Raw genomic sequence first — 14769 nt, 5'->3', positions numbered from 1 at the left:
AACCAGAAAAAGAAATAAACAAATATTCTACAAATTAGGCAACCCTTAACTATTTACAAAACATACATATGTTCTTATGAGTCACAAAAATGGGGTCAAGWACCCCACTGTGGGTCACAAAACACTAAGCAGGGGGTTCTGTGTTGTTATACTGTTTCTTTAAATTTTGCCTATGTTCATGTAGATCACTCAAGTATGTTTAGGATGCAAAAGTCTCTGCTATTGTTGTTTTAGGGGTCAGGAGATAAAAAAAAAAGTTTAGAAAATATTGATTTATTGAACTGGAGTTTTGTTTTGTTTATAACCATTGTTGCTTGGTTACAAGAGATGTATGACATTTTTAGATAGTTTTAATGTCATTGTTTTATGTTGCATGTTGTAGAATAAGTCAGGGTCAGGACAAAATAAATAATACCCACACAAGCCACGTTTATGTAAATTAACAACAGACAGCAAGTACAGCAAGGTACTGTTACAACTAATAAAAAGTACACAGATTGAGGAGAAAACAGAGAGGTAGTTAAACTACATACAGTATTAATGCCTTAACAACCAATTGGAAAAGTCTTCATCAGAATCAGATGAAACCATAAAAAACAAGAGCTAGAATATGAACAATACAGAGCAGGAGCCGTGAAACTGCTAATAAAGTTAGTCATGTCAAATTAACACACACACACTCAGTAGAATTACATTCTTTGATCTCATAGTTTTGCTTAAGCAATACACAAAAAATGGCATGATGTTCACTCGTGCTGAAAAGGACAAAATATAAATACTAGCTAGCTGCTATGTGTAACCTACTAAGTAACAACTTATTATGTATGTATATACTTATTACTTTAAAACTATTTCATGTACCTAATACACATTTTCTGGGCTGTGTACTTGAAAAATAAGTACTATTGTTAGGCAGAAACTTTCAACTACATCGTTCACTCACGAGCTAAAAAGTCACTTGAAAGTTTTCTTAACAACCACAAACAGTGTCGTTTACCTTCGTAGCAGAGAATACCAATGTTGTTGTTCATCTTGTCCAGGTACTGATAGTTCAACAGGTCCATCTTTGTTAGATGCATTTAACGAGCTTTCATTTAAAAAACAAAAAGACCAGCTTTTCTCTTGTTTCTCCTTTCAACCGACCGTCGAAAAGCTAAAGGCCCAGCCTCCAACTTTACTTTTCTAAAAAACCCTCCGCGGAAAGTGGGGTCTCGCAGATGTTTTAATTAGATCGCGGTACTTTTCTTTTTATCTTTTTTTTTCTATTATTTATGAATAAACCTAAAGCGAACGACAGAGTAAAAACAGGTAAAAGTAGCGTCAGTTCTCCTCACAGCCAGCTGTAAGTCGACTGCACTGACACGCAGGCTATGCTTGGTATGACTCCTATGCTGCTCCAGTGGTTCCACTGCTGCTGAGAGGAGCGTACCGCGCATGCGCCGTAAATCCCTGGAGCGCCTCAAATATCAGGGATGTTTCACGCGCAAGATCAGCCTCTTAAAAACACACTCATACAGCAAGAGGAAAGGACATGCCCCCAAAAGTTGCACATGAACACTTTTCAGATATATTTCAATACAGTTAGAGCTTCTCAAATCACCACTCTGATGTTTTTGCTCATGAGTGTTAAGCATGCCAAAGGTTGTTGTGACACAAAAGTCCCTCCAGCAACAAAAGGTGATAAAAGAAAACGAAAGGTGCTGTAAAAGTATTCGCAAGCACATTTTGCTATCACATAACCTTATCGCAGTTTATCAGAGTCCCTGTAGTTTTATAATGGCAGTAATACAAAGAAAACAAAAACGCTCTAAAAGGTGGAGGATGGGAAATCATAAACTTGTCTGGATTTGAAAACTCTGGTAAGATCAAAACAGCAATATGGACTGGAGAGGGTTTTTTTTTTAAATAAGAAGTTTCTTACAAGTCTTTCTACTTCCTTTTAAATAAAAGGAAATCAAAAGTGTACTATTAAACTAAAAATTTCACATCTATAAATTAATTTATATACTTAATGTGTATATTTGTAAGTGGTATCTGCTATATATATGGTAGGGATCAATTTTACTCCCCTTAAAATTTAGATTGACCCTCTACTGCCCCCTGGCGCCTGAAAAAGGGTTTTACACCAGCTTCGTCAACAGTGAATGGCTGGGGGAAAGGCAAACTGGGTTTTAAAGTTGTCATGAAAACAGCTCAAAAGTCATGGCACATTGTTTCTTATAAAACTATAAAAGTACTTCTTAGTGTTGAACAGGAAGCAGTGAGAAAAGTGAATTTGATGATGAGGTTACACACAAATGTGCATTTATCACAGCCGTAGAATAAAAAGCTCAATATTTCAGCAAGATTTAAAACTTAAAAGAATGCAGATTTTAACTTAAAGACCAAATTTACTCAAAATAAAGAGAAAAGTAAAAACTGTCTCTCTCACTCCTCCATGCGTGTATATGAACATGCTTTACAGACTAATTCCACCCGGATCAGTCTAAAAACCTCCCCCCTTCCTCCTTCCACACATGCACACAAAGGCATCTCCCCTCCTCCCCGCCGGCCTGCCCCTCTCTAATGGGGGGCTCAGAGCTCAGGTCCTTGTCTAATTGGACGACCATTGTTTCCACTTTCAGACAGAGCCGAATTCTGTCAGAGTCTATTTGTTTCTGCTGCTGCTTCTACAGCTGGTGCTGCAGGTTAGCAGGGCACTGGAAAAAACCTCAGGCCCAGAGCTGAACTTTGGTCTGTGCTTCCCAACCAGTGCTCCTTGGTGAAGTAGTGACTAAATGAAAAGGAGTTTTTGCATGCATTTAAAATCTTATTCATAATACGATTATATTAAGACAGTTCACTTTATCCCCATTATCAAAAATGTGTTTTTGAATTTGCAGTTGTGCACAGAGTGGCCTATAAGACCTTAAAATGTTTAAAAACTGATGGATATTTATGATTTTAAAAAAACCTTGTCTAATGTGCATTTAGTCGATATAATAGAGGATGTTTATGTGCTATTTGCTAGTCAGTCTAAGGAATTTTACTGCAAATGCAAACAAAACTATACCTTATAAAAGGAAGTGGAAGAAATTTGTTACAAGCAATAAAAAAAAATCTATGCCACATACAGCAATCCCTTAAAATAACCATTTTCAATTTAAAAAATAACTTTTATTGTGACCGTAGACATGTTTTGGAGAATGCGAACATAATTACTGCTGRTTTTTTACAGGAAATGAAGTCTCCTCAGTGTTTACTCTCTTGTAGTGGCTAAATTCACTTCAACATTTGCTCCAGCCTGATGTAGAATCTGCCTTTAAAGCAAACAGCATAACACCATGTCACTGTTCAGATCTGAGATGTTAAAAAAATTAATGTTTACTAAGAAGATTAATGGTTACACAAGCAGTTGTTGAAATTTTACCTTTTTCTTTCACAAGACGAGGTGTAAAACACAGCTTGGCCCACTGTGACATTAACCCTCTGTCCTCACAGGTTGTATCCACAGGCTGCTGTCTTTAGTCTGTCACAAGAGCTCACTTGATCTAAAAACCTCTAAAGATGTCATTACTAACGCTCATCAACCAAACCTAACTTTTCTATTGGATAACTTTCTGCTACCTTGCTTTGGACTAATGTTAGACGTCTAATAAAGCTGAACTGTGCTGATTACTAATGATACTTAGACTACTGATGAGGACTATTTGACTAAAAGACACCATTCATTTTGTGAGTAACTGGAGTGTCTCAGAGGAATCTTAGTTTGTTAAGCCACTCATTTCTGACTTATGAATCATTTGGACAATAAAAGACTTTTAAACTCTGTTGAAGAACAATTGCTGGGTCCAGTGGTGGGCAGCGCTAATCCAAAATTAGCTCCGCAACTTCTAAAGCGCTAACGAATTATAAAAATTAGTAAGACCGCTAAAGCACAAATGAAATRTTTWGGTCCGCAATTATCAGATTTGTGCTTTAGCGGGCTGGTGCCCACCACTGGCTGTGTCGATACATAACAAACAACTTAGCAAATAACCCAGTTTAAATAGGCTCTCTAGGCATTTTGGTAACAGCAGCCTGTTTTAAAGGAACAATTTCTTCTTATTTCTTGAGTTGAATCTATAAAAAAAAAGGCCAAAAAAATAATAAAAAAAAAACACTTGACCCCAACACTTAGCTAAAAACCATTATTTTCAGTCACTGTTCATTTGGCTGTAGACTGTTTGTTTTAAGATCTGTCACTCCATTTTTTTTGTCTGCTCAATGTGATGTCATGGTCAAGTCCAAGAACTGCCCAAGTCTAAAACAAAACTTTTAAAAGACTTTTAGAAAGCCTGGAGAACTATTGACCGAAAGATTGCAAGAACATTCAGCGTTGTTGTTAACTTTAACGCAGCAAAAAGCAAAATACCCAGAAAAATGAGGCCCAGTTTGAACCTTCCAATGACTTRTTCTCCTCTTCTTAACCTGGGTGAAAATGTGATCTTATTGAGCCACGCTGGAAGAACTGCTCTCATACTGACAGGGGTCAAAGGTCAAATCTCTGMTGACTTTACAACACTAGTGTTGAAATACCAGCACACCAGCCTTGTTTGTATGGTGACATAATAGGTCGAAGACAAATTTGTTGTCTCAGCTCTTCGTATCTGGACAGTTATCAGACTGTGTCTTCTCTACACATCTTGAATTTATGTTGATTAAAAGAAGACTTTCTAAAAACACACTGACAAACCTATATAGCAACTCACATGACTTTACACTGCGAAGTTGTAGTCACTTTTATCCACAAAATGTACCTGATTTAATCCAAATTATTCTAATAAATTAAAACTATTTTTACACAAACATAACCTTGGTTTCTGAGAGTGTTTGGATGAAAGGATTTTCCACACAAAGGAGGAAGTATAGTGTTGCAACAGCAAAACAATGACAACAGGTGACTGTGTGGAAGCAGAGACATTCACTTCCCATCTTTGTGTTCTCCATGTGGGTTTGTCGTTAACAAAAAGGGTTTTGTTTATTATCAAACTTGCTTGTAATGTGAGTCAGTGACTTTACCTATGATGTCACCTGACAAAATAAAAGGTCATTTTAGACTGCATATTCAGATACAAAAATGAAGAATACATACGTATTTCTATTTGTTTTAAAATTATGTAAATGAGCATTTGTTGTTGATCTTGTTGTAGCTGCATCTCTTTWATATAAGCAATTATTGACTTAAAAACATGGCATGTATTGAGTGGCTAATAAAAGCTTTGTGCAAAACTAGAAATATGGTTTCTTTTGTTTAACAAAATACATTAATTGTTTTTTTTTCTTTTCTGTAAGGAATCAACAACCAACAAAATAATTCAAGCGGTCAAAACAAGGATTCTTGTTTGAAAGAAAAAAAAAAAAAATGTTGGAAAATTCATGCCTTTTACTAGAAAAAAATATATATTTTAATTGTTTTATTCTAATGGTGTACACTGACGGTGTCTCAATAATATTAGTTCCGATTTCAAAAAAGTCTTTTGTATCTTCAAATCTTTTCATAATTGAAATAAAATGCTTTTGTTTTACTTTTTTTCTTTGACACACTGCTTGCAAATCTTTCTCTATTGATTTAGGAAAACTCATGTCCAATAATAGTCAGGATAGATAGAATCTGTTTCATTCTCATCATTTCTTTCAAAGCTTTTCTTTCCCAGTTTTTATTACTAGTCAATTTTTTTTCTCAAAAGTTTTGTTTGTGTCCTGAAAAGACAAAGACATTGGCTGAATAACATTGTGCTGAAGCACCTGAACCTCAAAAAAAAAAAAAACTCAATCTGCGTATAGTTGAAACATTTATAGAAAAACACAGATGGGTTAAATTATATTTAGCACATACCATTGACAGTTTTAAAGAGGAAATTACTTTTTTCCCCAAAGCAATACTTCATTTAAAAAGTACTTCAAGTTCTYTAACTTTGTCATTAAGGCTCTTGAGGTTGTTGTGTTTTGTTTCTAATTTAAGAAGGACCAGGCATCACAAACACATCTTTCCACACGAGATCCTATTTCTGGTTATGGAAAATGATTCCTCTTCACATCACATACTCTGACCTATAACAACATTCTTGTCAATTAGATGGAGGCAAACTGACTCCAGGTGACTTATTATTTATTCAAGAAGTCAGTTCCTACAAGGCTAGCATACAGCTAGCATGCTACTCAGATTTTGTATGGGTTACAGAAGATTATTCAGAAACAACCAAAAATTTTCATTTCACCCATTTACAAGCTATTATTCCACAAATAAATACGCCTGTGCCAACCACAATATTTTCTTATGAATGTTTAAAAATAAATCATAAAAAACCTGACATGACAGTAAGCCTGTCTAACTTTATTCCAAACTCTTATGTGCAATAMGTTGTTTACATCTTGTGTATTTCTGTGCAAGCTTTTCTCCTTGAACAGTTTGATGCAACTGGGTTCATTAAAATGAAAAATCATCATTGAGCAGCTAAAATCCATCTTTTCTGCACATTAAAGTTTCATTCAGTGAAAGGTGTTGCAACGCCATTCGATTTAATTCTTCCAAACTGTGGTGAGTGCTATCAAAAGCAGAGGAATGTCAAGTATGAGCAGCGTGCACAACCGAGAAAAATATTATTCTGTTAAGACAGAAGAGCAGCTGTAGAGGCAGAGAGCTTGATATTTACAGTGTGAATGAAGGACATTATTATCTTTTTTTAAGTTTCAAAAATGTTAATTTATTTGGAAAAAATGCTGTTTTTCTACACGGCTTGTGTTTTGTCTTGGTGTTGTTTTTGTGAAAAGTCTTTAAAGTGCAGGTCACATAAAAAAATAGCAGGTTGAGGCAACAATTATCAAGATGTTTTTTTAACTTTTACAGCACTGGAATGGATTGCTGTTAAATAACGCAAAACAAATTAAAAGCAAGATTAAATTTGCTTGTAAAAATATTCTAATGCTTTAATTTTTTATCACCAAATTTGTGCCTCAGCTTTAATTCTGACAGTCTTGTAATTATGACTYATCTATAATAATGTTTTTATTATTTTTATTCATTGGAAAATATAAATTAAAGTAAMTCCTCTGCATTAGCTACTTATTTTTCAAGAATTCACAAATACATCTGCAAACAACACCTACAGAAAAGAAACATATAACATAACATTTAATATATTTTTAATCAATTAAAAATGTGTTCATATACCTTTAAATTATTTATCTTTAGTATTTTTAGTCCAATGAAATAAAAACAATTAACAAAAATCTGATTTATTGGCAGCTCTCCTTCCTCAGTCTTTTTATGGAAAGAGTAGATTTGACATTGAACTACTTATAACCTTCACCTCCAGACATACAGAGTCAGCCTTGTTCTGATATTTACCTCAGAGCACAACAGTGAAACGTCTCGCTGGCAGGTGAAAAACATCAGCAGGTGCCGAAAAGTGTGCCAAAGACACAAGGCTATCTATAACTTCTTCAGGCCAGTGAAGAAGTGAAGAGGAGTGAAATGACAAACCCATGTTGGAAAAAAAAAAAAAGAAACATGTGAAGCTTAGGTCCAAACCTAAATGTCACAAAAACACAGGCGATGAATCATTTAAATTACATCCTGCCGGCCCTGGCTTCAACGTCCTGTTTTCAAGTCGAGAGGATTTTATTGCTGCACGTAGAAATATAAAAAAAAAAAATTCATCAGCGCAGWCAAAACAAAATGATTCTCGGCATGTCCATCCGGGTCAATTTAAAAATGCAAAGCAGAAACGCTGTGTTCAGCGGAAAGAATGGTCGATTAGATTTAACCTGATAAACTGATACTTTCTCTTACTTGAACTTTGACCTTGCAACCATGATGACCTCTAACCCCTGCAGTTCCAGTGACTGCCTGCTGAACCGTGACTCAAACAAAGCTCTGACACTGTCGAGCCTTTTGCCTGTGTGTTTGAGAGTATGTGCAACGCTCAACAGATAACGAGTAGGTTTRGCTGCTGAAGGAAGTGTTTGTGGGGGCACACAGTGATGAATGCAGGCCAGGGGGTGAAAGCAACTCAGACTGAGGGGGACGCTCCAGTTTTAGTAAAGGACAACACGTTCCTGTAGTGAAAAGGCATGTTGACCAAAACAGAATGGAAATAAACAGTCAGTAGTTATCAATGCTAAAAAAATGATGAGCAGTAATTATTAAGGAGACAGTTGAGAGCAGGTGCATTCAGGTAACTTTCTAGCTTTGCAGCTGTGATCTCTGCTGCGCTAAAACTGCTGAAGCATCCAGTTCTTTGCCATCTGCAGAGTTAGCCGAACAAACCCTGAGCACACGCTGCCTCACAATTTTAAATATAGGCAAATCTGAATTTTTGTCATGTGTCACAATTTGGAAAAAGTCCGTTCTGACAGTTGTTTTTTCATGATTACCATAAATATCATTTAGCTTTATTACTGAATCGTTACCTACAGAACAGCACTCTTCAGAGATAGTGATTAAATATTTCATGCTGCGTGTTTAAAGAGTGTCAAAGCAACACAAAGTTTCCTTTATTGTCTTAATTATATTGTGTCAAACCTTTGTGAACTCTGTCGGTAACATAGCAGACTATGACTTACGTGGTAATTTATGACTTGTTCTCAGATTTCTCTTTTGGTAAAATATATTTGTAATAAAAAAAACTAGGAGAATGCAGGAGATTATTGTTCAAGTAGAGCTGCGTGGTTTATTGAATTTGTTTTGATTCCATATTTTGGCCTCTGTTAAAACAAGCTAATCAAGATGAAATGGTTATCAGACTGTGTTTGGTGTTGTTAAGTATTTTGATACAAATCCAGAGTRATCTTTACCTTTACTGTACAACAACAAGCCTTACACTTCTTTTTGTAGTTGAGCTTCAACAAAAAGAATACAAAGAACATGTCTTTTTATTAACCAAATTATTTATCATTTTTACTACAGTCGAAGTTGATAAAGTGAGACTTATTGACGTTCTATCACTCTGAGTTTTTTTTAAAGCACAAATGTGATCAAAATTTTGATGCACAACATTTTTAGCCTGCAGACAGTCTGAACTACACACCAACTCTAATAACAATAACTCAAACGCTGTTAGCCYACAACCCAGTTTATCTCTGAAAAGACAAGAGACGCTGGCGTAGAAATGATAAGATATCAGGTAATAAAAGAGTAGGGGTGATGGACACAATACAGCATGCATCCCCTCTGGCGTGCATGTTTCTGACTTTTATTGCAYGCATACACACATTTGAGCATACACATACCAAAAAGATATGCACATAATAGCTGAACTGTGTGTCAGTGTATTTTAAATATTATTAGTTTATGACATGTTTTGTTGCTGAAGGCTTTTACACAAAATTTTTTTTGTTAAAGTCAGGAAGTTATCCAGACACATAACCTGCAGCACATTGTTGCAGTGTGTTTCTTTTGAACCAAATTTTAAGACAAATAAGTGAGCGATAAAAGGAACTTTAATTTATTGATATAATAAAATGTACTATATAAAATAGATATATAGATTTTAGTTTTTTATAATTTTTTTTCTATTTTTATTATTGTTTGAATTTCTTTTGATGTAAAAAGGTGCAGATATTATAAGATTTTTTTCTTCTTTCTGCCGCCTTTCATTTTATTTTTCATTTGTATTTTTTGTATATTGAATTTGCTTTGTTTTTTTTTTTAATGAAATGAATGAATAAACTAAACTAAAAAATATATAATGCTTGTCCCTATACTTTTGCAACAGGTTGATGTTTTAAGGATATGAAAGTTCAACTAAAAACAAGTTGACTTTTCTGAGCAAGCAAGTTTAAAACTATCAAAGTTTTATAAGGAGGTATGTGTTGAAGCAGTGCCTTGCTGGTGTACTGTGAGTTTTCAGTCCAAAAGATTCAAGACAGTAAGTAGTAAAAAGTCCAAAAGCTCAGCTATAAAGTGTTGGCACAACACAAGCCTACCAACCGGCAACTAATTTAGACTGACATTTCCCTCCTTTTTCAATAATCTAGTTGTCAACTAAACACTGACTGACTGTCCTCAATATGCATGTGAGCAATTTTAACAAAATCACAAAGTGCTCTTGGCAGTTTGAGTGACTCTGTAAAAAAGGGCTGCATTATATTAGAAACGCATATAATTAAAATCAATTAAATTATTGCAAATACAATGGACAATAAAGGCATTTAGGGTAATAAAGGGACATCTGAGCAGTAAATAAATTATTGACAAGCAAACTGTGTCAGCAATTTATTGCTAAACTTTGCAAAATTGATATTGCACACACTGATAATGCCCATCGATAATGCAGTGACAATAAAAATAGGATATATTGTGCTTCTCTATTGTAAAATAATCTTATGAACTGCCATTACTGATTTAACAGCCAGCACCGTTTTTTTGTTGTTGTTGGCCAAAGTTACTTATACATCCAAGGACAAACTGTAAGTTAACATTTAAACTTCTCCCACTTCAAAAGTATTCCACGAAGTCACCAGAGAGGACGTGTTACAAAGATAAAGAAATGCTGCTGGTTATCTGTATTGTTCAGCTGTAAAACACATTAAACAGGCTGCAGTAAATCTGTGCAGCCTGGAGGGCAAACCCGCACCTTGCTGAAGAAGCTAGTACACACAGAACCTAAATTCCCTCCACCCAAGGCCAAACAGTCAAATTACCTCCCACTTTGAACACTTCTTACCTCTGGATATGTTTAGACAAAGCACCTTGATGCAAAATCTCCAATTACACTTTTCAGCATTTATGTGAGTATAGACAAATGATAGTTCTGACAAGTTCTGACTGGTATTTCGCAATTTAAAAAAGTGTAGAAATGTGACAATTCAGATTAATCAAAAGCTGGTGTGAACACAACAAAAACGGCTATATTTGCCCATTTTGATATACTTTATATAAAATATAAATATTTCTCGTGCCATCCGGAAAACAGATGATGAAAACAGCTTAAAATAAGTTTTTGAAACAAATGGTATACAGCAAGAGTTTTTTGTTTACAGTCTATCCATCACAGCGTTACACAGTGAAACAGACCTACACCCTCTTTGTATCCACTTCTTCCCTTAGCCCAAAGCTTTATAAAGAGTTAGGAAAAGGCCATCAATTTGAACAAACCATGGAAATTCTAACAATAAAGAGTGAGTGTGTGTGTTTGTATTCTTTAAACAAACAAGCCGGATTTCAGAGTAGCAATCTAGAGCAGAGGGTACAGCACAGTTTCCAGCCAACCACCTTCTTCTGGCATCATGTTTTTTTTTCTTTTGTTGTGGTTCCTGTAGAGAACAAAAGAGCCATATTCCATCTTTCCACAGGGTTCTAAACCACTGCTCCGCAACAGAACAACCGTCTCTGATCTGACATTTATGATTTAAAAGCGATTTTCCAAGTCTGCTGATTGGCAGCACATCAAAATAAATAACTTTGATGATAAAAAGTGAGAAATAAGCACATGCTATAATATTATATATAAAGCACAAGCTGTTTGATCTGGAGTGCAAGCCAGACTGATTCCAACCCCAGGTTTGCTTCCAGGAAGGGTGTAGCACGCTTCCACGTAGCCACCTAAAATTCTAAGGATGGACGACAGCACATATTAAGCATTTCCCACAGTCACCATTAAATATATGGCATGGGTTACTTCTGTTCTTTTTTAGTAAGTGTGCAATTACAGTACTGTATCCATGGTCAGTGGTGTCTGAGTTAAGACCTGTGATTAGTGCTGCATGCAGACAGTTTGGACAGTRGCTGACAGAGGATGTGTCCGTACAATTAAGCAGTTGTGGTTATTGATGCATTTCAATTATCCTTTCACATAAATAAACATTGGTTTATATATATTATCCTCAAGAAAGAGTGTAAAACAACATGTCAAAAAAGCCTACTGTTCAAAAGCTGCTGACCAACAAGTAGCATGGATGCTAACTTAACATAGAAAAAGCCACTTGCAACATGTTTATGAATTATTCTCAAAAATCTGAAATAAAAAATACAGCAATATTATCAAACTGTCCTGCTTTGAATTCTTTTTCACTTAGCAAACATTGACATACTACAGTAAATCCATCAATATGTCTGTACTGCCTCTGAGAAAGTTTCCATCATCATCACCAGTCATCATTGTTTTTGTTTAGTTTAAAAAGAATAATGTCAGAGTTACTGTCAATCTGAAGCACAAGCAAAGATGTGAAGCTCAGCTGAATCCAAACAATAAATGCATCTAATTAAAAAAATTAAGTCCGCTGTTAAAAAACAACACACCTCCTGAAGCGGCCCAGTCAGAGCAGATGAAGGTGCTGAACAATGACAGTAAACCTGTCCACACCACATAATCCTGCACTACAGTATTTCTGAGCTGATGCTGTTCTTTTCACAAGAACCTTTCAAAACTTTCCCTCCTGTATTCAGCAAACCTGATCAGCTGCAACTTTTGTTTCAGGGTTAGATTGTTCAAGAAACACACAAGCTTTAAGTACACTGTGTTTACTGCTGATCGGTCGCATTCAAGACAAAACCTGTTTTTCTCGCCACTGTGACAACTTTCCAAGGCATTATTCAAATGCAGATCTACGGCCRTGAACTCGTTAACATGGGCTGATGCAATCAACTGAAAACGCTTGTTACCTCAATCAAGTTAAGAGATTCAAAGTGACACATTTGTGCAAAAACCCTAATAGATATTAAGCAGAAAAAATTAAAGATTTTGACAGTTTTAAATTTTGCTCTTTTAGTCAAACATGTTTAGATATATGCCTGAGCCAACTATTTCTTGACAGTATATGTTCTATTTTAGAGCCAAGCTATGGCTTCAGATCAATGCATTGTTTATGTATAGTAATCTCATTTGTCTCCACTTGCATTCATTTAAGCACCTAAAAGAATCCCAGCATAAATAACGTCTCAGCATAAAGTTATTTGCTTGAAGTTCTGTCCTTGAAACGCTCCGCTCAGTCCCTGTGAGATGAGTTGGCAGATACGAAGGCGTGCCAAGTGCTCTGGTATCATAGTTGTTTGTTGTCATAAATGCAAATTATTTGTTGACTCATGTGACCTGGATGAGTAACTCACCGGCAGTCTGACAGACCAGCGGGTCACTTTACCAGCTTAGTTTGGTTTCTGAGCTTTAATTCTATAGAAACAAGTAAAGTGCATTGTCTTCAGACAAAGAGACCATGCATCGCTGATAAAAGTGACATCATTGTAGAAGGAAAAAAAAAAAAACACAGCCGGGTGGGAAAAAGGATGACTCCCTCCCTGGACGTTTAAGTCAGAAGTGCCAGGAAGCTGATATGCTGCTCATTTAGGGAGTATCATGAAAACAACCTGCTAAAATGAGAGATATTTCAGCTGAAACTCTTTCAAAACATGTTCCCTCTGGTTAGCCTACAATACTTTAACCACAACTAGTCTTTAAATAGCCTCCTAAAAATTAACTTAATGTCATAACAGTAAGTAAAACTCTTACACACTTAAAAAAAATTGTAACAAAAAATGTATTTGGATGCTTTAAGAGCTTTTACTCCCAGCCTTTTCTCTTTGCAACATTTCAGGTCCCGCACAGGAAGCAACTATTCAACACAACTAAGAAACCTACAAAGCTGCCGTGTGGACAATTAAAAAATAAGGAGCTGCGTCCTCCAAGCAGCGCACATCAGTTATCAGTGGCATCCCCTGAATGTTAAGTGTCCTTGTACGTTTCACATGGCTCTGAAATCTGCTGGCTGAACAGAAACCTGTTGAGAGGGTTCGGATTTTTCATTTGAATTTCAAGAAGGATTTTTTTTTCATCAGTGCCAAAAATGCCGAGACGTGATTATGAAGCAGAAAGACAGAAACAGGAGAATTTAGCACAGGTGAGCTTGGAGGAAGCAGTAAAAAAAAAATGCAGGCAGGCAGGCCAGGACAACAATGACAGACAAAGATGGAATGTTAAAGACAGACACTCCACTCTGACAAAAACAGACATCAGGTCAAAAAAACATAGCTGTTGGCCGTTGAGGACGGTTGGTCTTATTTGCCTGAGGATATGAAACTGAAAGCTTGTGTAATGCAAAGCCACCTATTGTCCTACAGGAAAACAAGTCTGAGGGTTTTGCCTGAGAGACTGACATCAAGCTCTTTCTATGTGAGACACAGAGAGACGGGGGGCATCAGAACGACATACATCTCTCCAGGAAAGGAGAAACAAGTTGTACAATTTAAAAAAATAAATAAATAAACTCACTCTCTTCTTCGTTCGCATGAACAAATGATGCTGCTCTTGACAGAACATCCAGTGGGGTTTCCATGCTTGGACGCCTGCAGGAAAACAGAGCAGAGGGCAAAATGTCAAAACTGCTGCAAAGTTCAGCTTTTTCAATAAAGTCCAGACTTGATGCAAGACAAGTCACTTCAGTTCAAATGAGCTCCAAGGTCCTAACGTTTCCTGCAAACGGAGACACTTAAATTTTGAAAACTAAACTTGCTCAGCAAAAACAGACATGTTTAATAGGAAATAACAGTTGTAAAGTAACTAAGTACAAATAATTTGTTACTGTACTTAAGTAGAATTTTTGGTTATCTGTACTTTACTTGCGTAATTATTTTTCAGCATACTTTTTACTTTTACTCRTTACATTTTTACACAATTATCTGTACTTTCAACTCACTACATTTTTTAAAAAGGTAAGAAGTAGAAAGTCGTTACTCCTATTTTATTCCGAGTTGTTTTTACTTTTAAAAAAATACTATTCTGATAAAGTGTGTCTCCTGGATAGAGTGAATTTAAT

The 14769-nt window shown here is 35.8% G+C and overlaps 1 protein-coding gene across 2 annotated transcripts in view; it reads right to left on the bottom strand.

The window, feature by feature from the left end:
- Window positions 1-14769, bottom strand: part of vgll4b (vestigial-like family member 4b) — a 33331-nt gene that overhangs the window by 16376 nt on the left and 2186 nt on the right. The window contains exon 2 of one of the 2 annotated variants that reach the window (XM_014004111.1): window positions 14226-14299. In XM_014004111.1, the coding sequence (XP_013859565.1) occupies window positions 14226-14289 (64 nt within the window). In that variant the 5' untranslated portion in view covers window positions 14290-14299. Of the gene's footprint in view, window positions 1-997; window positions 1404-14225; window positions 14300-14769 lie in introns of those variants that run through there. The other variant, XM_014004110.1, reaches the window with a different exon arrangement.

This window comes from Austrofundulus limnaeus, unplaced genomic scaffold (assembly GCF_001266775.1).
Source record: "Austrofundulus limnaeus strain Quisiro unplaced genomic scaffold, Austrofundulus_limnaeus-1.0 Scaffold22, whole genome shotgun sequence".
Taxonomy (NCBI): domain Eukaryota; kingdom Metazoa; phylum Chordata; class Actinopteri; order Cyprinodontiformes; family Rivulidae; genus Austrofundulus; species Austrofundulus limnaeus.
Note: the sequence above shows the minus strand (reverse complement) of the source record. Positions and strands in the feature narration are given on the sequence as shown.